Here is a 23,227-nt window from a genome sequence, read left to right as displayed (position 1 = left end):
ATTTCCCCTAAAACCTGGCTTTTAAACACTGAGTGTAATGATGATTTTACAGTCCTCAGTCTACATAACACCTTATCCAAGCAATTCAGTTCATGAAGCCCTTCTGCTTAGCCTCTTTTCCTAAGGCAGAGATAAGAATGGAGAGGGAGTAGGAATACCTCACCAGAAGTGTTCCAATTACAAGTGCATGGCTGCTTTGTTCAAGAATATTTAAGCTTCTGTCTTTTGGCACTGAAGAAAAATTCCAAGTAAACAACCAAAAACAACCAACTTCTCAACAGAAATATTGTAAGACTTATTAGCTATACTTAATTATCTTTCCTTTCATAATCGTATTAATGCGCGAGAAGACTAATAATAATGGAATACAAACCTGAGGAAACAGGTTAAGAAGGTTAAGGAAACATTCTAAAGATACTGAGTCCAAATACAATATTCCTATGGTAAATTTCAACATTCCCCACTAAAAACAGTAAATACCTTGCAAATTCAGAGAAAAGCAAACCAGAAAGAAAACCGTACAAGAAGCTAGTGAATGAACTAAGATCCAAACTCTGAAAAATTACCATTCAGACAATATCCCGGTTTTCTTTAAAATATAAATCAATTAAAATATAATCAATGTTGATTTAAGTGTATTAATTTGTTGCTTTCGGTCATTCCTGTCTACTTGCAAGAAAGAGGGCACATTCTTGGTAAGATAACTGGATGGGAAAAATCCATATAAAGCATTAGTTTTGAGCCTTGAAGCTATTGAGAAAAGTAAAAAACTAACTAATGGAGTCATATTTATGGAAAACTAGCTGATTTTATTATTATTATCAATACCAAACAAGTCTTTAAGTCAATTAAAATTTATTTAATTAAGCATAAAGTTACTTTCACATTTGTCTACAACCATAGTAAATACAGTTCTTGGCAAAAAGACACAGCCCTTGGAGTTTAAAACATCCCCAACTGCAAGATTACATATATAAAACTCCCATTATTATTTATGTGATAGTGGATTTGTTAATCAAATTAAAATAATTATACTATCTAGAATAAAATAAAATGGAAATAATTTACTCATAAGATTCATATTTAAATCATCTTTATTTACAAAATACTATCCTGAGAATTATAATTCCATCAAGCTTCAATTTGAGCAAGAGTGTGTGTAATTAGTTAAGTAACAGCAGTTACTTAAACTGAAAATGAGAAGTCAAAATTACTTTTGAAGAGAGATCAAAAATATCGTCAAGTTTCTCGCTGTGGTTCGGGGCGTTCAGTAGTAGGCTCATTTGAAGGTAGCATCAACCCTGATGGGAACTCATTTCTACTTTCAGGATGTGGGGGTGGGGGAAAAAATCCAGCTCTTGGGGGAAGGTAATGAGGAAAAACTCTCGGTGAATAGACATTTCTCACTGTTCAAAGAGATTGGTAAAAGACATTTTTTAACTTTAAGTACCTGTACTGCAGTTCTAATAAACAATTAGCTTATGACTTATAATACCAATCTTCATATTCAAAAGTTGACACCAGAATAATTACTTGATCTAACCAATGTATTTTTACAACATTGAGAAAAAACATACTCTCTTCAACTGCACGTGATTAAAGGGAACATCATTAATTTTAGACACAATTTTCATCCTATGAAAACCTAACATCTTAACACTTTTTAAAAACAATTATTTCAAAGACATGAAACTTTCTTAAAAGTTTTCATGTCATATAATTTTCACCAGACTTAAAATTCTGATCAGTAATTCCCAATTCTAGTTCTATATTATCCTAAAACATTTACAGTTATACTAAAGACTATCCTGAAATTCCCCAAAATTCATTTTAATTTACCTTAAACCTTAAAATAGAGGGGAAATGAGGGAAGAAATACCACATCAGGCATATACTAACCTTCCACCTAGTGTTTGCTTAACTATGTATTTATTCTACAGAAACCTATAGTTCTAAATGGAAATGTATAGATATAAAAGCAAAAAATTTCTTTCTTACGTGAGGTTATGGAAGAATTTCAATAAATTCAATAATCAGTCCAAACATGATAAACATATTTTAGGTTTTAAATAAGTAGGACTGTATAGGAACTACTTATGAAAAAAACTTTTAAAAATACTTTAGCTGGTAATTTTAAGGCTAAAAGATAAGCTGTAATTATTTTTACAATTTGATACAGTAACCAGTTTCTAATCAAATAAGATATAAATAATTTTGGTCTTAATGTAAGACTGCTGTAAAAAGCCAAAGGTTTTCCTGATTACTAAAATACAGAAATAATTCCACATCATTAGAATGAATCATGTGGAAGCCTCACTGCAGTCTACTAATGGCTGGCTGCCTTCCCAATTTCGAAGAGTAATAGTATACTTACACTGAGAAAAACTTACTGTGTGAATAGGAAGTAGAATTAGATCTTTGATTTACTCTATAAAACACATAAAGTTTAAAAAAAAAAAAAAACCACATACTTGCAAACGGAGGATGTGGTGGACCAGCGAAATCCCTTGGTGGAAAATAATCTCGGGGAGCTCCATACATGCCTCCTGGAGGAGGCGGAGGAAAAGGAGGGCCTCTTCTCAGGAACGGGCCCCTTGCATCCATTGGAAACAATGGACCCCTGATTGCAGCAAGAGGTGAAGGAACAAAGCCAGGGCCCGTAGCTGCTTCGCTTTCAGCAGGGAGAGATGAATCAGGCACATTTAAATTCTATAACAAATTAACATACGATGGTCAGGAGAACACCATCAAAATTTGCAATAACCTTCCTAAACATCTTAGGTTTAGAAGAAAGCACCTGGGCAGAAAGCAGTCTATGACAGTCTTCATAGTCTCCTGAGAAAGACTCCGTTTTCTACATCAGATGGATTTTTGCGATCACAAATATTAACTCAAAAGAAAACGGCTTTAACCAAAACAAAGTAATACTCTGGCGAAAGATAAAACACAAGAATAGTCCAAGGGTACCAAAACATACATTCCTTTATCAAGGATGTACTGAAAAAAAGATGTTATGTTTGTATTTTCAACATAAAATAAAGGGACCAAAAGCAAAAATTGTAAACATAGTAACAAAAATATACTTCAAAACATTCAAATAAAAATTCAAGGGGGAAAATCCAAATTCTTGTTTAACTTCAGTAAACGAACTCAAACCTCTAGTCTGTAAGTTGTACTTTATCACCATAGCGTACAATCCAGAAAAGAGACAGCTATAATGCTATGCAGGAAGTATATACATTTGTCAAAATGGGAGAAGCAGCTTTTTATCAAGAACTAGATTGCTAACAAAATCTCTATTCTTAGTAAACCAAGAGACTGGAAAGCTCCTAAATACATGGATAGAATTCCACCTTCAATACTTACACCAAGGTCGTCTTTGCTATCATTTCCCCTGGATTCCATTTCTGAAGACATTGGCCCATCTAAACATAAAAGTTAAACCATGAACAATACGTGACTGATCACTCCGTTCCTAGAATATCTCCCCATCACAAAGGATTGTTGATATTTCCCCATTCCCCCTGTTAGCATATAAACCAGCCTGATACCAGCATCCTGCATTGTGGCCACAAGATCAGCTTTAGGTCACTGAAAGTTCTGCAAAGGCACGTGGCACTGATTTCTGTGGCTTGTTCCTAGGCAACCTGCTGTAAGAGCATCATTAGGAGACTTCTGGAAGGTGCCATCCCTCTCCCTTTTCCTTCTTTCCTTCCTTTTCGCCCTCCCTCCCTTCTTCCCCTCTCCTTTTCCTCCTTTCATCCTACTTTCCTAATTCCTCCATCAGGTAACTAAGACTAGTATCTGAATTTAGCTACTGTTCAAAATAAATGTTCCTGGACTTTGTTATCACCAAGAACTGCTCAGTCCATGAGAAGGTAAATTCAAACAACCCTCCCTCTAACCACAACTACCTATCCTCGCCTAGCCTTCTCATTTAGTTATTCTCATTACACCTGTTCTTGTCACTGAAGCTTCCAATCCTCTGGTCTCTCTTCATTTTCTTCAGTTTCCTCCTCTCTTCATTTCCTCCCCTAATTAACTGGACTTCAAAGTCCATCGATGTTCCTACCCAATGGCCACATTTCCTCATGTGCCTGACAACATTCTGGCCCTATATTAATCCAACTCTCCACTTCCACTCTTGCCTATACACAAGCCACTTAGCACTTCTGCAGGTAAAATAAATCACAGATCTGTATAGCCAGGGCCCACTCCAAGCTGATGGATTTCCGGCCATACTTGCAGCTGCTCAACGACTAACCTTTCTGCATCTTCCAAACCACATTTCTCCTCAGCAATTTTATCCATTCTCCTCAAACCTACGATACCAGTCACTTAGAAACTCCCTTAACTTTTTTGTAATTAAATAAATAAATGTATCAGCAACTATATATTCCTATGACCTTTCCTCCTATTACCATGGAAAAGGATCCTCCTAGAAGATCTATGACCCTGGTTCTGTGCTCAGAATCCCTCCCCTGTAGCTTCCTCAGAAATCTTCCTCTCTCTGTTGCCTTCCTCCTCCCTTTCTGCTAGACCCATTCTATCAGCAAGTCTCTCCCAACTACTATTTAAAAATGAGACAGAAAAAGAAAATTCCCCTACAGCTACCCCTCTCTTCTGTAATCAATAATTGTTCTATGTATTTTGTTTGGAATTCCTCTCATTTTGTCCTCGTTTTACTGCAATCTATTTGCAACATCCAGTACTCCACCTAAATTATTTTCCCCAACAACAAAAAAATCTTTTTTTGCTAAATTAAAAGACATGTTTTGTCCTTATTTTATATTATTTCTCACTATTGCTGACCATTCTCTCCCTCTTTAAATTCTCTCAGCCTTCAGTTTTTATGATGGTCCCCTTCTCTATCTTTCCTTGCTAGCCGCTCCTTCTCAGTCTCTTTGGTGGGCTCCACTACCTCTGACCATCCTTAAATGATGGTCTCCACGGAGTTCCACCTTGGCCCCATTCTCCTTTCATTCTCTCTTTGAGAAATTCCATCCACTCCTACAGCTTTAATTTGATATATACTAACTGATGACTTCCAAATGTGTAATTCAGTTACTTTTCCTACTAGGACTTCAAAGCTTGAACTGCCTCTTTGAATATTCACGCACGTGTATCACAGGTGCTGCTAATTTTGTAAGTTCAAAATGTAACTTATAATCTTTCCTGTCAAATTTGCTGCTGCTCCTTGTTCTTTGTCTCAGAACTATGAATGGCCCAGATGCCACAGCCAGGAACCTAGGCATCAGCCAAGACTCCTTCTTCCCCCATACTCCCACATGCTTTCAATCCTAAATCCTCCCAATTCTCTTTTTCAATGTCTGCTCACATCTGTGTATCCCCTCTGCTAAATTACCACCCTCACTCATGTAGATTCCTGTCACAGACTCCTTAGAAGTCACCCTGCCTCCAATCTTGACTGCTACCTCCAATCTATTCACCATGATGCAACCACAGTAATTTCTCTAAAATGCAGATCTGATTATATTATTTAATGTGTTCCCATTACCCTGTGAACAAGGTCCAAATTTTGAACAAGTTTGCAAGGCCCTGAGAACTCTATGCACTTAACCTCTTCGCTACTTGTTTCAATATTCCCTGACTCAACTCCATGTTGCAGCCATAATTTATTAGGACTTCTTAAGTCTTCATCTTTAAGGATGCTATTCTCTTCTCCTAGAACATTATTCCCATCATTTTAGTCCAACTAATTCTGGACCTTTAATTCTTAGCTTATACGTGCTCCAGGAAAATTTTGACTATCCCACACTCAAAACCCCAATACCTCATCTTGGTGAGTGCCCCATATGGTTCCCTAATATTTTGTACTCATTATTTTTGTCACTATGTAGTACAATTGCATATAGATCTTTACTAGGCCTCAAGCTATAAGGAATGCTGAGCTCCTATTCGCCACTGAAATACAACAACTACCATCATGCCTGTCACACGGTAAGCTTTCTATAGACATTTAGTACATCAAAGGATAACCCATTACCCTCTCATTTCAATAATGAATAGGGATCAAGACCACAGCTCTGGAGTCAGACAAGCACGGGTTCAAGTCCTGCCTCTGACACTTCCTACCTGAGATACTGGGCACCTTTTTGAGCCTTGATTTCTTCATCTATAAAATGAGGATAATAGTGTCTATTTCATAAGTTATCGTGAAGGTAAAATAAGTCACTTTCATTCAATAAATATTTATAAGCAGCACCAGTGCTAGTCAGTGTGTTTCAATCAGATCTCCAATCGTTCTCCTCCATGTCACATATACTGACAAACCAATAATAATGTATTACATTTATAAAGAACTCTGCTATATACAAAATACTTCACACATTAATTCATCTAACCCTCGTAAGACTTTGTCAAGTGATTACTATCTCAGCTTTACAGCCATTATTCGTCAATGACTTGTGTTGTCTCTTTTCTTTGCTTTTACTTACGCTGATCATCATCATTGGCACAGACCCCCACCTCTCAACCAATTTTTCAAATTCCCTCCAAAGTAGCTCAAGTGCCACTTCCTTCATGGAGTTCTCCCTGATCCCACAACTAGATGACAGTTCTTTCTGTGAACACAGTATATTTTCTAATGGAACTTAACTATTCTGATCAGTATTAATTAAAGATCTATATTTCTTTCTCCACATTTAATTATTAGCTTCTTACAGGCAGAACTATGCCTTATTATAATTATATTCTCTCCCATTTCATGTAGGGCACCTTCTACACAGTAGACACTTAAAAACTATTTGATTTATTGGATATTGTTCAATAACAACAAAAAAGGACGTGTAAAAAATTTTAAATAGCATTAGTTTAAAAACAGATATTCAATCACATATATACTTTCACTCCATTAAGCTTCAATTAATTGGGGAAAACAATTTCAAAATCCAAAGGCTAGAAAGAATTTATTTAATTATAATTAATTATAAGTAATCCAGGCCATAGATCTCCTTCTTTGGTTATTATTCAAAAAAGATTGATTTTCTAAAATAAAAATATTTCAACCAGATAATGCCCACCCCCACACAAATATATACTGGGTCCTGAAGAAATCTTTTACCAATAAACTTATTTTAAGTTTCTACTTACTTTTAATCTTTTTAATGTTATAGGCTTCTAACTGACACACTGGATATATGTATTTCCCAACTTCAGTGGGTTGCTGTGAGGTGGTTTAAAGAAAAGAGTGCCTGACAGATAGCAGGCTGCTCAATAAAGGTTAGTTAAACCTATCTGAGTATGTAATGTTTAAATAAGGTACTTGATTAAAGCAGCAACAAAGCATGCACCCAAATTACTTTTCTGGTGGATTTTCTCATGTCCATTCACATTAGCTTAACTTCCCTGATTACTAAATAGGATATACGTAAGTAGACTGGAAAAATTTAAAAAATTCATCAGGGAACAGAGTAAAATCTGCCATCATAGCTAAATATAGAAAACGCATTACAATAATGCCCAAACCAACCATTAACACATATGCACGTGCCACAGATACATACAATATAACAAGAAACATAAAACTAGAAAGTTTTCAGGAAAGATTTTGGCGTTAAGAGCTACCAGAGATATCAGTTATTAGTCCTTTTTTTCAACTTCTAGTTATTTAGAGTGCCAGCATTATTAAAAACCATACACATACACAAAGTATTTCTTACCCACTTTATCCAAAGGCGGCATATTAAAACTTCTGAGTTCTGCTGGCCCAGAAAGTCTGCCAGAATTAGAATAAAATCTGTCTTTCCTTTGAGGAGGAAGAGCTTGATCAGGATATGGCTGGCCTAGAAAACAAGTTTGTAAAATATTTTCATTAGTATAAAAATAAATCAAGTTTATTTAAGTTTAATATATTGAACATAGACATTTCTCTTGCCTCCTAAAAAACTGACCCATATTCTTGGTAGACAATAGTAAATAATTTGAGGAAAACTATTTACTTACTAAAGGCAGTAACTTTACTTTTGTAGTAAACACAAGTATAACATGCTACTCTGGACTTGGGGTTTTCAATTCAATGAAGGAAATAATCTATCAACGTATCAAAAACAATACTGAGAAGATAGCTACTAGCAAAGAAAGAAAAAAAAGGAATATGTTGTAAGCATATCAGGAAATTCAGCAGAACAGACAATGACAAAAGAAATAGTCATCAAAGCAGCTATCATTCAGAGGTCATCAATGATCAAATTTTCAGTAGCTTCAATATTCTGGAATTTAGCACCCCTCCAAAACTAAAGGGGAAGGTCTCTCACTCAACAGATGCACAGCAGGTTCACAGTGCTCAGATTAAGGACACCTGGACAGACAGAAACCTGGGCACAGACTCTGACTTGGGTACTTCCACAGCCACCCTTCGCTGTCCCCCCAGGGTCACTTATGATGACAAAATTGTCATTCCTGGGTCCTTGTAGAACTCATCATTCTTGAAAAAATAGAGGTAGTCTATCTCATCTCTGACAGGTGATGCATACACCCTTTTGACAGATTAGGTATGCATACACCCAACTCCAAAAATACGAGGAAAGTCAAAGAGGGTGAACTATGTGACTCTTTCTTATCCACACAGATATGGAAAAACAGCTGTGAACTGCCTTCCATGACTGTCCTAAGCAGTGGTTCATAATGTGAACTCCGCACAAGGTTGGATAGGTCATTCCTCATCTGACTCAGCCACATGGGACCGTACTGACACACCTCTCCCACACAAAGCCAAGGAAACCACTCAGCATCAACCAGAGTTAATGGAGAGAATTATATTTAATGAGCTCCCAAGGGCCAAGGGATGTGAATCAGGAGAGAAAGATCTGGATGGAGAGTCTCAGGCTCATTTCCTCCCTCTTTCAGAATCTTAGCTAAAAGCTGTCTCAATGGGTCTGAATTATTAACCCAATGAAAGGAAAGGCCCATACCAACCACTGAGATCTAAAATAAGTTTTCCCTTTCTACTTCAAACATGGGATTAATTAAATGGCAGAGTTGGGCGAGGGGATAAAATGGTGAAGCCTGAAAACTTCCCAACTCTTTCTTAATCAAGTCTCAAGATACCATATTATTATTTTGCTTCTAAAATATATCTGCACGATATCAGCAAGCTCAGAAATACTTTTTTTTTTTTTTTTTTTTTGCTACAAGCTTGCTATTTTATAAATCATATACCCATGGTGCCCTCCACTGGCCAAAACAAATCTTGGACTGTAACAGCTCCCCAAGTACGTATCTTAAAAATTTTGGATTCTATCACATAACAGAAACAAAAGAGAATTATAAAGATGGATAAAGAATGAAAATTTTTTTAGGTTTAATACTGGCTAACAATCAAGTACAATAAATATCTTCATTCACAACATGATGAAATAGTTTACTCTAATAATTAAGGAATTTAAATGGAATGCAAAACCAAACTTTCCAGAAAGTAGATGAAAGAAGCATTAATACGGATAGGTTAGGAGTCTGGAATAAAAAGACCAATGGTATAGAGAGAATGTCTAAGAAAGAGATGTATGCAAATATGGACATTTAATTTAAGATAAACTGGTATTTCAAACTGATGAACCAATATATAGTATCAAAATAACTGTCTATTTAATGGGGAAGAAAAAAGAACTCCTCACACTAAACACTAAAACAGAAATAAAATCCAGGGGCGCCTGGGTGGCACAGCGGTTAAGCGTCTGCCTTCGGCTCAGGGCGTGATCCCGGCGTTATGGGATCGGAGCCCCACATCAGGCTCCTCCACTATGAGCCTGCTTCTTCCTCTCCCACTCCCCCTGCTTGTGTTCCCTCTCTCGCTGGCTGTCTCTATCTCTGTCAAATAAATAAAATCTTAAAAAAAAAAAAAAAAGAAATAAAATCCAGATCTAAAACTTAAAACAAAATTTTTAGTTTTTAGAAGAAAACATAATATCATTTTGATCTAGGAACAGGTCTTAAGCAAAACAAAAATTCCATTAAAAAAAAACCATGGATTAACTTACCTACAACAAAATTTGAAACTTACATATAATAATAACATGCGTAATAACAAACTGAAAAAATACCTGTAAAAGACAAGATTAATATCCAAAATACACTAAGAATTCCTATCGGGGCACCTGGGCGGCACATTCAGTTGAGCATCTGACTCTTGGTTTTAGCTCAGGTTATGATCTCAGGGTTGTGAGATCAAGCCCCACGTCCAACTCTGCATTCAGCAAGGAGTCTGCTTATCCCTTTCCCTCTGCCCCTCATGCCACATTCTCTTTCTAATAAATAAATAAAATCTTCAGAAATAAAATCTTATTTCTTAAGCAAGAAATAAAATGGGTCAGGCAATTTGCAGTAAATAAATACAGATAATACAAATTACCAATAAAGATAATCAAGCTCACTAATCAAAGAACTACATATAAAAATAAGATAAAAATCTTAACTCGTATCACTGAGGAGATATTCAAAAAAGTTTTACATCAAGTACTGAAGAAATGACTACTCTCAAATATTTCATGCACAGCCACTCTTGAGGACAATGTGGCAGTATCTAGTAAACTAAAAAATATGCTTATCCTATCACTCAGCATTTCATTTCTTGGACTCATCTCTAAAGAACATATATGCAAGGGGTGTTAACTACAGCACCATTAGTAACAGTGAAACACCGGAAACACCCTAAATGCTCATCAAAGGATAGTGGATAAATACATTGTGGTATATTTTTATACAGAATTACTATATAGCAATTAAGGTAATAAACTTTACATTAAAATGGAAAGAAATCAAGAACATAATGTTGATTTAAAAACTTGATTAAACAGAAAAATTACATATGTATTTTTTTAATCATACACGGATCTAAGTTTACACACACTGAACTCATGAGTAGTCACCTCTGGGAAAGAAGGAAATAGAATAGACTTCAACTAACATATATAGTGTGCCATTTTTCCTTTTTTTTTTTTTAAGATTTTTATTTATTTATTTGCCAGTGAGGGAGGGAGAGAGAGAGTGCTCACAAGCAGGGGGAGAGGCAAGCAAAGGGAGAAGCAGGCTCCCTGCTGAGCAAGAAGCCCAATGAGACACTCGATTCCAAGACCCTGAAATCATGACCTGAGCCAAAGACAGATGCTTAATCAACTGAGCCATCCAGGCATCCCTATTTTTTTTTTTCTTTTTATGCTTTATTTACACATTCTCTCTCTCACATACAGACACACACGCACACCTGAAGCAAATATTAACATTTAAATTCTGGGATGTAATAGACAAGATTTTACTACATTATCTTTATGTTTCTTCTTCTGTAAAATGGGAATAACACTCCTAAGAGTGTTAGAATGATTAATAAAAAGCACTAAACATAATAATTGGCACAATGTAAAAACCCCAAAGTAACTGTAGAATAAATTAAACTTTTGGTTTATAAACCATATTAAAATATACTACCAACTGGTCTCATTCAAATTTATCTAGATCCTTGCTGAACCATCCGTCTAGTTTTCTATCAATTGTTCAGAGAGGTGCTGAAGTCTTCAATACAGCTGCATTTATGTTTCTCCTTTCAGTTCTATAACTTTCTGCTTCACATACTTTGCAGCTCTGTGGCTTGTGCACACATTTAGGTTTGCTATGTTTTCTTGATTCTTTTTATCATTATTTTCTTTGCTCTTAAGTTGACTTTATCCGATAGTAATAATAGCCACTCTTGCTTTCTTTGGATTAATGTTTACATAGTGTATCTTTTTCCATCCTTTTACATTCAACCTATCTACCTATACTATTATATTTGAATGACTTCTGTAAAAATAGTTGAGTAATGATTTGTTTTTTAATCTGTCCTGCCAATCTGTTTTTTAGCTACTGATATTAGACAATTTACATTTATTGTAATTAATATGTTAGGGTTCAAGTCTGCCTTTTTTTTTTGTTTTCTGTTTGTTCCCTGTGTTTATTTTTCTTTCTTTTTTTTTCTTCCTGCTTTCCTATGAGTTACTTGGACAGTTTTCAGAATTCCATCTTGATTTATCTGATCTATAGTGTTTTTTAATATATCTCTTTAAATAGGTTTTTTGGTGGCTACTCTAAGCATTGCATAACTTATCACAGCTTACTGGTGCCAATATTCACCAATTCAAGTAAATTGTAGTTGACCTGGAATAGGAAATCTCCCAGTAAGTAAAAACTGAAAAAAGGTGTGTTCATCAATTGAGTTTAGAAATGACTGCTATAAATAGTCTTTGGTTTCACTAACACTACATATTATGTTATTTGGTCTACCAACTAGATTAAAAATTATGAAGCAAATCTCAAACATTACTACCTGGCTATATTTTATGTTACTCAGCTAAACAGATTACACAAATCACTTAGTTTATCTCTCTCACTGTATAAAAGGACTGAGGTCCAAAGATATGAAATAAGTTTCAAAAATCACACAAAAAGATAAAAAAGTGAAGACTGGAAACCAGACTTCTTTTTTTTTAAGATTTTATTTTTAAGTGGGGCACCTGGGTGGCACAGCGGTTATGCGTCTGCCTTCGGCTCAGGGTGTGATCCTGGCATTGTGGGATCGAGCCCCACATCAGGCTCCTCCGCTATGAGCCTGCTTCTTCCTCTCCCACTCCCCGCGTGTTCCCTCTCTCACTGGCTGTCTCTATCTCTGTCGAATAAATAAATAAAATCTTTAAAAAAAAAAAGATTTTATTTTTAAGTAATCTCTACATCCAACGTGGGTGTCAAACTCATGACCCCAAGATCAAGAGTCACACACACTACCACTGAGACAGCCAAGTGCTCTATTTTTTTTTTTTTAAGAAAGAAACCATATTTCTTCATTGCCAGTCTAAATGCTTTTTTACCTAAACCATTCATTTTACCTAACCCATTTTACCTAACCCAACCATGCATTTTACCTAAACCAGATGAACAGATGCATGGCACTGCACACTACTCAAATAAATTTCATGTACAAACTGCACTGAAGCAGAATCAGTTTTATCCTAATACGGTAGCCAAATCTGTATATTAACCTTTAATAATCATTAATACTTCACACAGAACTTTGAAAGAAAAGATAATTAAAACCTGTATTGGTCTATAAGAAGACTGAATCTGCAGCTAAAAATAATGAGAATAAAACATTAATTACAGTAATTGAAGAAAGTAGGTCTATACTTGTTAACAAACCCTCAAAGCAATAAAAATGTCTGTAATAAAATACAAAGGAAAAAGACAAAGTATAGGATATTTTTTCTAACTATGGAAGGCAAGAAAGTTTTTCTCCCCCTCAAAGTATTTAACACTGCAAAAACAAATGATTCCTTAGAATTACAGAACCATTAAAATTATTTTGCTGACTCATCTTAAGTCAATAAAAAATTTTAAAATTTATGCCAAATATCTGAAATTTACAATATATGCGTAATAGGACTAAATTACAGAAAATCTCAGATAACTACAGCATCCACATTCCTCAGAAGTTTATTTTAGTTGTCATCTTTTAACATGTTTAAAATATTTAAAAATTATGAAAAATCTTAATGACACAATTATTAGAAAACGGAACACTTCATGAATCCTGATAATTCAACATAATAGAAAATGGGGAGTATTAATTTGGAGTATTGTAATCGGTTTTACGGAAATCCGTATTTTAGAGCTGAGAAAGCAGTGATGGGCAAAATGAAATGCTCAAGATTGTACAAAAAGTTAATAGCAATAAGATAAAAACCTAGGTCTCCTCATTCCTTATACCAATTAGCTAATTGTAATACAAAATAAAAGAACCAACCTGGAAACCTGTTTAGTGACTATTTAGAAGGGATAGTGATATACCAAGGGCAAATGTAGAATATTTTTGTAATTTTACTCTGGTGGGAACAGGGCTAATAACTAAGTGTATTTCTCAGCATTACTCCAATTCAAGCTAGAACCTCAAGGGTCATGTAGCCCCACTCATTCAATAAAGTTTAGTAGTCCCTGAAATTCCTTTGCTGTGCCTATACAATTATCCTATTTCATTAAAATCAGAGTTCACACAGGCAACCCCTCCCCGTGTTATCCTAAATAGATCAGGTACATTATTTGGAGATACTTTTTATAAAATGGATACATACTCGCCTATGAAGACATTCATTTAGAAGCTCACAATTTTGAATTTTTAGTTAGACTTAGAAAATAACACAGATACCAGGTTCCATTTCCAGTATGGCAGAGTGAGTTCATAACACACTGACTCTCCCACATATAACTCCTAACAATTTATCAAAAAAAAAAAAAAAAAAAAGTACCTGAAGCATGGCTACTATTGAAAAAAGTACAGAGATACCTCAAAAAATTAAAAGTAGAACTATCATATGATCTAGAATTTCCACTTCTGGGTATTTATTCAAAGGAAACAAAAACACGATCTCATAGAGATATCTGCACCCTCATGTTTACTACAGTGTTATTCACAATAGTCAAGATATGGAAACAATCTAAGAGCTATAAGTGGACGAATGAATAAAGAAAATGTGCTATATACACACAATGCAATATTATTCAGCCATAAAAAAAGGAGGAAATCCTGCCATTTGTGACAACATGGATGAACCTTCATGACATTATGCTAAGTTAGGCAGAGAAACACAAATATTGTATGATCTCACTTACATATGGAATCTACAAAAACAAAAAACAAACTCTAGAAACAGAGATCAGATTTGTAGTTACCAGAGTAGGGAGAGGGAGAACTAAATAAAGATGGTCAAAAGATATAAATTTCCAGTTATCAGATAAATAAGTACTAAGGATATAATGTATGGCAGGATGACTATAGCTAACACCACTGTATGACACACAAGAAAGTTGTTCAGAGAGATCCTAAGAATTCTCATCACAAGGAAAAAAAATATATATATATATTTTTTGGTACCCATATGAGATGATGCATGTTAACTAAACTTATTGTGGTAATCATTTCACAATATATACGTAAGGCAAATCATTATGCTGTACACCTTAAACTTATACAGTGATGTTTACCGATTATAGCTCAATAAAACTGGAAAAACATTAAAAAATAATAAAACAAAATAAAATAACTACCCGAAGGCTCTGAAGCATGAACAAAAATAGACAGATCTGGTAAAAGGGTGGGAACTTGGAAGAAGGTACCATTATGGGGTGAGTTTTCCATTTTTTACAGGTTAGCCTGAAGGCAGACCATAGTCAAGCTGCAGCATGGAGCAGTCAAAGCTCATAGATATTGTGGCTTGAAAAACCAAAGGACAGAGCCTAGGAGAGCCAAAGAAGTGAGCCTAAGATTCTGAGATTTTTGCCCAAGTCAACGGCTGACCTGTGAACCACAATGTGTGAAGCAAGCTTAAGGCATTTTCAGCTAAGGCTAAAAACTGAACTGATATTTGGATTGCTGTCTAGAGAGAAAAAAAAAACTAACTTTGAGTTGGATCAACTTAACATTTTATAAAACAAAACCAACACTCTTCAGAGAAATAGAGTAAAATCCAGAATCCCCATAATGTCTAGGTCACAATCCAAATCACTCCGTATAACAAGAAAAGGTGACCCAGTTTGAAGGGAAAAGACAATCAACAGAGGCCATTCTCAAGATGACCCCGATGTTAGAATGATCATACAAGGTCTTGGGGCACCTAGGTGGTTCAGTCAGTTAAGATCCGACTCTTGATTTCAGCTCAGATCATGAGCTCAGGGTTGTGAGGCTGAGCCCCATCAGACCCTGCACTCAGTCGCAAGTCTGCTTGGGATTCTCTCTCTCACACTCCCTCTGCCGCCCCCAACCCCACGCTCATGGGCTTTCTCTCTAACAAATAAATAAATCTTAAAAAAAAAAAAAAGAATGTTCATACAAGGTCCTTAAAGCACCTATTAAAAAACTATACTCAGGGGTCCCTGTGTGGCTCACTCTGTTAAACGTCCGACTCTTGGTTTCCACTCAGGCCATGATCTTGGGGTCCTGGGATCAAGTCCTGAGTCAGATTCCCTGCTCAGTGTGGAGATGGCTTGGGAGTCTCTCTCTTTCCTTCTCCTCTGCCCCTCCCCCACTCACACATGCTCTCTCTCTCTAAAAATAAATAAATCTTTTTTTTTTTTAAATACACTCAATGAGGTTTAGAAAATGCTTATAATGAACAAAAAGATAAGAAATCTCAGGAGAGATATCAAAAGTATAAAAAATGAAAATTCTAGAACTGAAAAATATAGTATCTAAAATAAAACTTTTACTGAGTGGGCTTAATATTAATAGCAGAATGGAGAAATTATTCAACCAAAAGAATAAAAACAATTGGAAATAAAATGAAAAGACTCAGGGATCTATGAAATAGTATCGAAAATTCTAAAATTATAGATTTCAGGCAATTTTTAAAGGACATGTAAAATATTTTCTAATTTTATGAATGAATAATAACAAAGTCATTACTGTCTGAGTTCTAGTCTCTGCTATTTGCCTAGCTGTTTTAACCTAAGACTAGATTAGCAGGGCTTGGTTGGGGGGGGCGGTGTAGACTAGTGGTTTTTAAACGTAGCTGCTCCTCAGGACCTCCAAGGGAGTTTTGTTATGTTTTGTTTTTTTAAAGATTTTATTTATTTATTTGACAGAGATAGAGACAGCCAGCCAGAGAGGGAACACAAGCAGGGGGAGTGGGAGAGGAAGAAGCAGGCTCCCAGCAGAGGAGCCTGACGTGGGGCTCGATCCCAGAACGCCGGATCACGCCCTGAGCCGAAGGCAGACGCTTAACAACTGAGGCACCCAGGTGCCCCCAAGGGAGTTTTTTTTTTTTTAGAAATATAGGCCTTACCTCCAAAATTCACAGTCAGAAGGCCTGATGTGAGGTGGGATCCAGATGTATCTCCATTTTCCTTGACGTTTCCTAAGTTTTTTTCTGAAAATAAGCCAACTTTGGGCCACTACACTAGATTTTACTGAAGAGCTATGCAGTGCATGTGACATGGACTCTTGGTATTAATAGCTTGTAAATTCTCAAAGGAAAGTCCCCTATAAAGATGCAGAGATATGCTACCACCAAAATCTTGTAACCAAGTCCTTTGAGAAAGGGGCTGTGTTTTATTATCTTTATTTTTATCACAGCAAAACTTTTTAATGAATATTAAAGGCATGAAGAAGATGTTCTATGCTACCCTTTAAAAGATTCTTAAGTATGTACACCCCAGCAAATAGGTTTCCAAATCCAAAAAAAAAAAAAAAAAAAGAAGAAGAAAAAAAAAAAACCTCAGCTTTGTCAGAATTACTTGGATACTCATTCATTCAACAAATATTTGCTGAGCAAATACTACATGCCTAGCATTATGCTAGGAGCTAAGGCTATAGCAGTGAACAAAGTGACACAAATCTCTGTCTTCATGAAGCTGATATTTAGTGATATCAGACAAAGCAAAACCACAGTACAGGCAGCCACCATTTCTTAGAATATACACACACTACTACAGCAACGGCTGATTCTTGGAATTGAAGTTATTTTACTATAACATTCTTACCCTCTCCAACTCCTCAGGAAGGAATCAGAAATAGTATTTTTTTTTTTCTAATGTAACTAATGTATACAAAGCAGGCATAGCCCCCTTCACGTAACAGTGTCCCTGGAACACTATGCCTAAATGAAGTTTAGCAAACCAAATAATTTTAAATACGTTCCTTGGGAGAGTAAGAGCTATTAGGAAAACGGCAGTTACTGCCTTCCTTCGGGATATTCTGCTGTGACTCTTCTTGTAAATATATTTATTTTAGCAGTTAATTTAAGACATTTTGTCCAATGAGAAAAGACAATTTCAAGAAGGTGAACAGTATAATTGCAGAGAAGTGAAGGAATTTTTATGTTTATGAACATATGCCAGAAAAAACAAAAACAAAAAAACCCCAAAAACACAACATTCCCTAAAAGATGTAAAGCAAAATTCTTGGAAAGGCATGCTAAGATGATGATGGAGATTTTTTCACTTTCCTAATTACACACTTCTCCATTGTCTAGATTTTTTTTAATATTTATTTATTTATTTGAGAGATAGAGCAGGGAGGAGGAGCAGACAGAAAGAGAAAGAGAATCTTAAGCAGACTATGCGCTGACTGTGGACCCCAATGCGGGGCTCAATCGCACAACCTTGAGATCACGGCCTGAGCCCAAACCACGAGTCTGATGCTTAACTGACTGCACCACCCAGGCACCCCACAATTGTCTGTATTTTCTAAAATAAACATGTATTACTTCTATGAGCAACAAAAACAATAAAAATATTCCATAGGAGGGTTGGAGGGGAGCAAAGCAGATTTCTGTAACATGAACAATTACCCCTAATTTTATGTTTGGAAATTTATGTGACTGTTGTTTTCTAATATATATCACGGTTTTTCTTAAGACAGTACATACATGTACTCCTCTTTTCTTCCATTCCTCTATGTGCACAGACTGGTTGCCTTTCATATATAAATAATTATACTCTTTCCATACCTGATGGAGGGACCATCATCCTACGATCCTGCTCCCACGGAGGTGAAAGGGACCCAGTGTCAGAAGGTGCTCTATGAGCATGAGGTAACCTGTCACAGCTTGATTCTCCTCTTTCATTGGTATTCTGATGGTCCAGAGGATTCCCTGGGCCTCTTGAGCCTAGTTAAAGAAAAAAATACAATTCTGTTTTATCTAAAAAAGTAGTATAAGACCTATCATCAAACGAAATCCAGGCAGCTTTTAAAAAGTGAGAACAATCAGATTCCAGCAGTCTCCCTAAGACACATTCGACTACAATTCTATCCTACCAAAGCCTAGGACAAAGTCTAAGACAATGAGAAAGTAATAATTTTGCCATGTGTATAAACAACTGCCTATTAAAGTCATTTATAAATATTATCACCATCATCATTTATACATAAAATCAGTGGCTAAATTGTGAATTATAAATTCTAAGTCTGAAAAACAGGAGTATAAAGTAAATTGCAAAGTAAAGATTTCTATACCAGATAGAATAAAATAATTACAAAATGAGGTTTTTGTTGCTTACACTAATATGCCAATAGTCAAAAAGAGCATGATTCTTTTAAAACAGTCATCTTAGGCGCTATATACCTTTTTCAATAATTCTACAACTACTCATAGTATTTTTTAGAACAACTCTTTTAGAAATGTACTCAGATTAACTTAAAAGCCACTCAAGAAACTGCATCTCAATGTTGAAATAGGACACTACTTCTGTCCAAAAATGATTTTAACCAGTCTAATTACAAACTTTATACCCACCAGATAAATTTGGCTTTAAAGGGCTTTTAGGAATTTCTGAATATCAAATTCACCTTCAAAAAGAGCTCACAACTCTGAAGGCAAGTCTAAAACAAGAGTTTCAAAAACAACAGCACTGTTGGAATAAACACTTAGAACAAGGTAACACTCATTTGGATAAGGAAATCAGCATGCTTACATGTATAAAAGAAGATCACCAGTATAAAGTTCCCTTCTTATGACCACAAAAAGGACAGCACCTCAATTAACAACATATTCAATTAAAATGGAAAAAAACAAATACAAAAATTTTTAAACATTAAATAACAGAATATGTTAATACTTTACTTATCTGTCACCAAGGGGAGAATAAGGTCTTCCCAAAATTATATTGCCCAGAAAACAAAAGCTTTTTCCTTTCAAGGAATAGCTTTTATTAAAAAACACAAACAAAAAAACACTTTTTAACAGAAATCTTTCTAAAATGTCTCCCACATTTCAGTACACCTTTAAGAGACTAAAACCAATTTGAGATTTTCTTGGTAACTTGCTCAAATCAGTATAAGAATCCTTACTATATAAATATAAACAATATTTTAAAATTTTTTCTATCTACTCACTTTGTACCATCAGGAGGTAAACTGACTTATATATTCAGAAGGTCAACTATCTCTTTTCCTTATAGTTGTATATTCTGTTAACTTCCCAAATCTTTCCTTCTAGCTTGTTCATCCTTCTAATAAGTTCATTAGAAGAAAAAGGCCAGGAAAGCAGAAAATTAAATTGGTAAAAAAATGTGCAAGAGTCAATAGGCTGAGTTCATCTAGAGTGAAGCACAGACCTTTAAAGGAGACAGTCAAAGGCCTTCTCTCGACTGCTTCCTTTCAGAGGACCAAAGCACAGGCCAACGGACTACCAGGTGAAAAATAACAAACTTGAAAATGCTAGATGTCAAATTTTCATTCAGACCAAAAGCTACTTGAAATTTACTCTAAAAAGAAATTATTTTCCTTATACTCCATCTTATTTGAACATATATCTCATTCAAACTTTCAAATTTAAAAAGATAATAAAAGAAAGGAAAAGGGCACTCACTCGTCATCCTTCTTTGGTGGGTCATAGGAACTTTTACTTCAAAGCAACTCCTTTAAGACCTAGTGATAACTTACCTAAAACTTCTGTAGCTTTTCTAACAAATAGTGAAACACCCTTGCAAATAATCTAAACACATCATTTCTTGAAAGTAATTAAAAAGGAGAGGAAAGTAATCTGAACAGGAGAGGAGAAATCAAAGGTAATTTTTATTTATTCCGAATATTCAATTGACCACAAGCAATCCTTGACTTATGTTATTTAACTTCCAGTGATTCACATTTGCAGTTTAGCCAATTATATCCTTATTTCTAGGGCACTGTTTTTCAGATTGCTTGGCTGCAACCCAAAGTGGTGCATGATATTGTCTTACTCTTAATCAGCAATTTTTTTTAATGCAATGGAAGAGAAATGAATAGAAAATATCAGAAAGCATCAAAAATAGTAAGAGTAGTACTATTTCATGTAAATGGTTTCTATTACATTTATGTTGGTGTGTAACAGGACATGATATAAAATATATTTCCTATTGCTCAGATCACAGTAAAAAATCAGAGGGAAAATTAATTTCAAAGCATTTAGAGCACACGTGTGAATTTCAAAATTAGTCCCCTTCCTAAAGTGCTCAAGGCAAAGCTTTCCCAGGGCTCCAAGTGTCAGTCTGCAACTCACTCTTTCCCTAGGAGTTTTTGGTTCAAAGCCAACACAAGCCAAGATTCTCTCTGAAATGTCTCCAGGCTGTGGGCTGAATCAGCAGTAGGACTGGGAGGTAGGAGAGACCAGCACTAAGTGTACCAAACTGAGGATAAGGAAAGAATATGTAAGTAGGAAACGGGCAAAGGGAGAATATCCCATAACCATAAAATAGGAAATACATTTTCTCATTCTTTGAAGGCAATCCCAAAGAAAGAGCTCCAAAAATATTTAAGATAATGGCAGCTTCAACAGGGAAGTACAGCCTCCATAAAAGACTATTTTGATAAGTAGTATCCATTTCAATATACGAGTTTTGGTAAGTTGGGTTTAGTTAGGTGTTTTGACTTATTCCCATTACTTTATCTTCCTATCTCAGACTCAGCATGCTAAAATGACTAATAAAAGGGTGGGGGAATGGGGTCACAAGACTGATGAAGAATGCTATCAGCTCTTATACAACACAGACTTGGGGCTAAAAACCTAATTTTGATTTGGGGGTAAGCAGTGCCTTCTACTTCTTTGCATCTTGACACAATTCAAGGGAAAATTTTAAAGCAACTTGACAAAGTGATCAAAGTATGGTAGAAGATCAAAAGAGGAAAACTCCAGGTACATACGTAACACCAGGGTGAGTGCTGATGAAGTAAATGCAAAAAGGCCAAGAGCTAATGCAGAGGCTTGAAATAGCTGCTGAAATTCTCAAAAACCCATACAGGGTAACAAAGCAAACAATCTTGGGTCAGTTTCTCAAAGTATTAACAGATCAATTAAGTCTCCTTTAAGGCTCCCATCAAAACTCTGCCTACAGGATAGTATTTCTGAATTACTCCACTCTTTAAAAAGAAGGTTCTTTCTTTCACTTTCTGATTTTCTACAATAAAAAGATCATGATAATGAAATAAAAAAAGATGATAGAAATTCTACATTTTAATAATGTTTCATTAAAATACAATTTTATGCTGTTAGATTGTTATTGTATTTTATGTATTCTTTATGAAGTGCTATATTATGTAGTATAATATATAGTTTTTAAGAAGTCAAAATGATTTAAAGAGATATACATCAAGTGCCTGATCAAAATGTGACCTATCATAACCCTGTTTCTAAGAGAAAAATATATTAAAATTAGATATCACAGAGCTCCTTTTCCAAACAAAAGTAACCCACAATAAGTGCAAGGAATGCCTGTATTTTCCAAAGGTTTATTTTAAAGATCATTTTAAAGATAAGTTGAGATGAAAATATAAAATAAGGAAGAAATCTAGAGTAATAAAGATGTTTAAACAATATACCTCTTCCTCCTCCCCCTGGAAGCAAAGGTGAGAGTCTGAGTGGACCCTCCAACAAAGTTGGAGGGGAGAGAAAAGCTCTCGTTTCAGATGAAGGTCGACCCAATGGTGAGGGACCATATGGGGAATGCTCTGGAATAATTAAAACAGCATATTTAAATTCATAGTTTCAATTAGCTACACTACAGATTAGAATTCCATTTCAACAATTTCCATCAAGTCACCCTATTGCCAATTTAAGTTTAATCCACATCCTGAATACTAACTATGCCTTGGGTTTCGCTAATATGGGATAGAATTAAATATGGAACCCTGTGTTTTTAAAGTCTATCTACCAAATGGATATTGTAGTCAATAAAAACATTATCCTCTTGGTAACTAATACCCTTAAATAACCATACAGTATAAAGCAAAGGATAATGGTGATATTTTAGAGGTATAAGAGGATTTGGGGGCTATGAAATTTGTTTGGTTTTGCTTTTAATGGTAGTATGCTTCCAGATATTTCATCTGGTGAGGGTTGTAATATAGTAGGGCTCAGTTTAAATTAGAGCCAGAGAGGCTGTGTTGGGCCATGAATTATTTGAGTAAAGCTCAGATTTTGAAAAGCACAAATGCAAAATCCTCTGAAGCATCAGAAATTACTTTTGATTCATTGCCACTGAAAATTCAGATTACATTTATTCATCAAATAAATCACTTTATAAACCATATAACCAAGAGCCCTATCATTTTACAAACTTCACCACTCCCAAGTAATGATTATGCTTCCAAAGACCAAATATCAACAACATCAAAAAACAAGCTTAAGTACCACCAAAATAATACTTTTTAAACATGTTAAATTTTATTATGTATCTTACATAATAGTCGAATGCAGTTACGACAAAAGATCAAAGGATT

The 23,227-nt window shown here is 35.2% G+C and overlaps 1 protein-coding gene across 10 annotated transcripts in view; it reads right to left on the bottom strand.

Annotated features, from left to right (window-relative positions):
- Window positions 1-838: 838 nt before the first annotated feature.
- The window catches only part of MIA2 (MIA SH3 domain ER export factor 2), a 95,457-nt gene continuing 73,068 nt past the window's right edge, over window positions 839-23,227 (bottom strand). For 6 of the 10 annotated variants that reach the window (XM_034648416.1, XM_019796635.2, XM_034648415.1 and 3 more), the window contains 6 exons: window positions 22,328-22,456; window positions 18,483-18,641; window positions 7,683-7,805; window positions 3,367-3,425; window positions 2,472-2,709; window positions 839-1,406 (listed from right to left, as the gene is read on the bottom strand). In XM_034648416.1, coding sequence (XP_034504307.1) covers window positions 1,240-1,406; window positions 2,472-2,709; window positions 3,367-3,425; window positions 7,683-7,805; window positions 18,483-18,641; window positions 22,328-22,456 — 875 coding nt within the window. In that variant the 3' untranslated portion in view covers window positions 839-1,239. The remainder of the gene's footprint in view (window positions 1,407-2,471; window positions 2,710-3,366; window positions 3,426-7,682; window positions 7,806-18,482; window positions 18,642-22,327; window positions 22,457-23,227) is intronic. The other 4 variants (XM_034648417.1, XM_034648419.1, XM_034648420.1 and 1 more) reach the window with 1 other exon arrangement.

The sequence above is a fragment of the Ailuropoda melanoleuca genome, chromosome 20 (assembly GCF_002007445.2).
Source record: "Ailuropoda melanoleuca isolate Jingjing chromosome 20, ASM200744v2, whole genome shotgun sequence".
NCBI lineage: Eukaryota > Metazoa > Chordata > Mammalia > Carnivora > Ursidae > Ailuropoda > Ailuropoda melanoleuca.
This window is presented reverse-complemented; position numbering and strand designations above follow the sequence as displayed.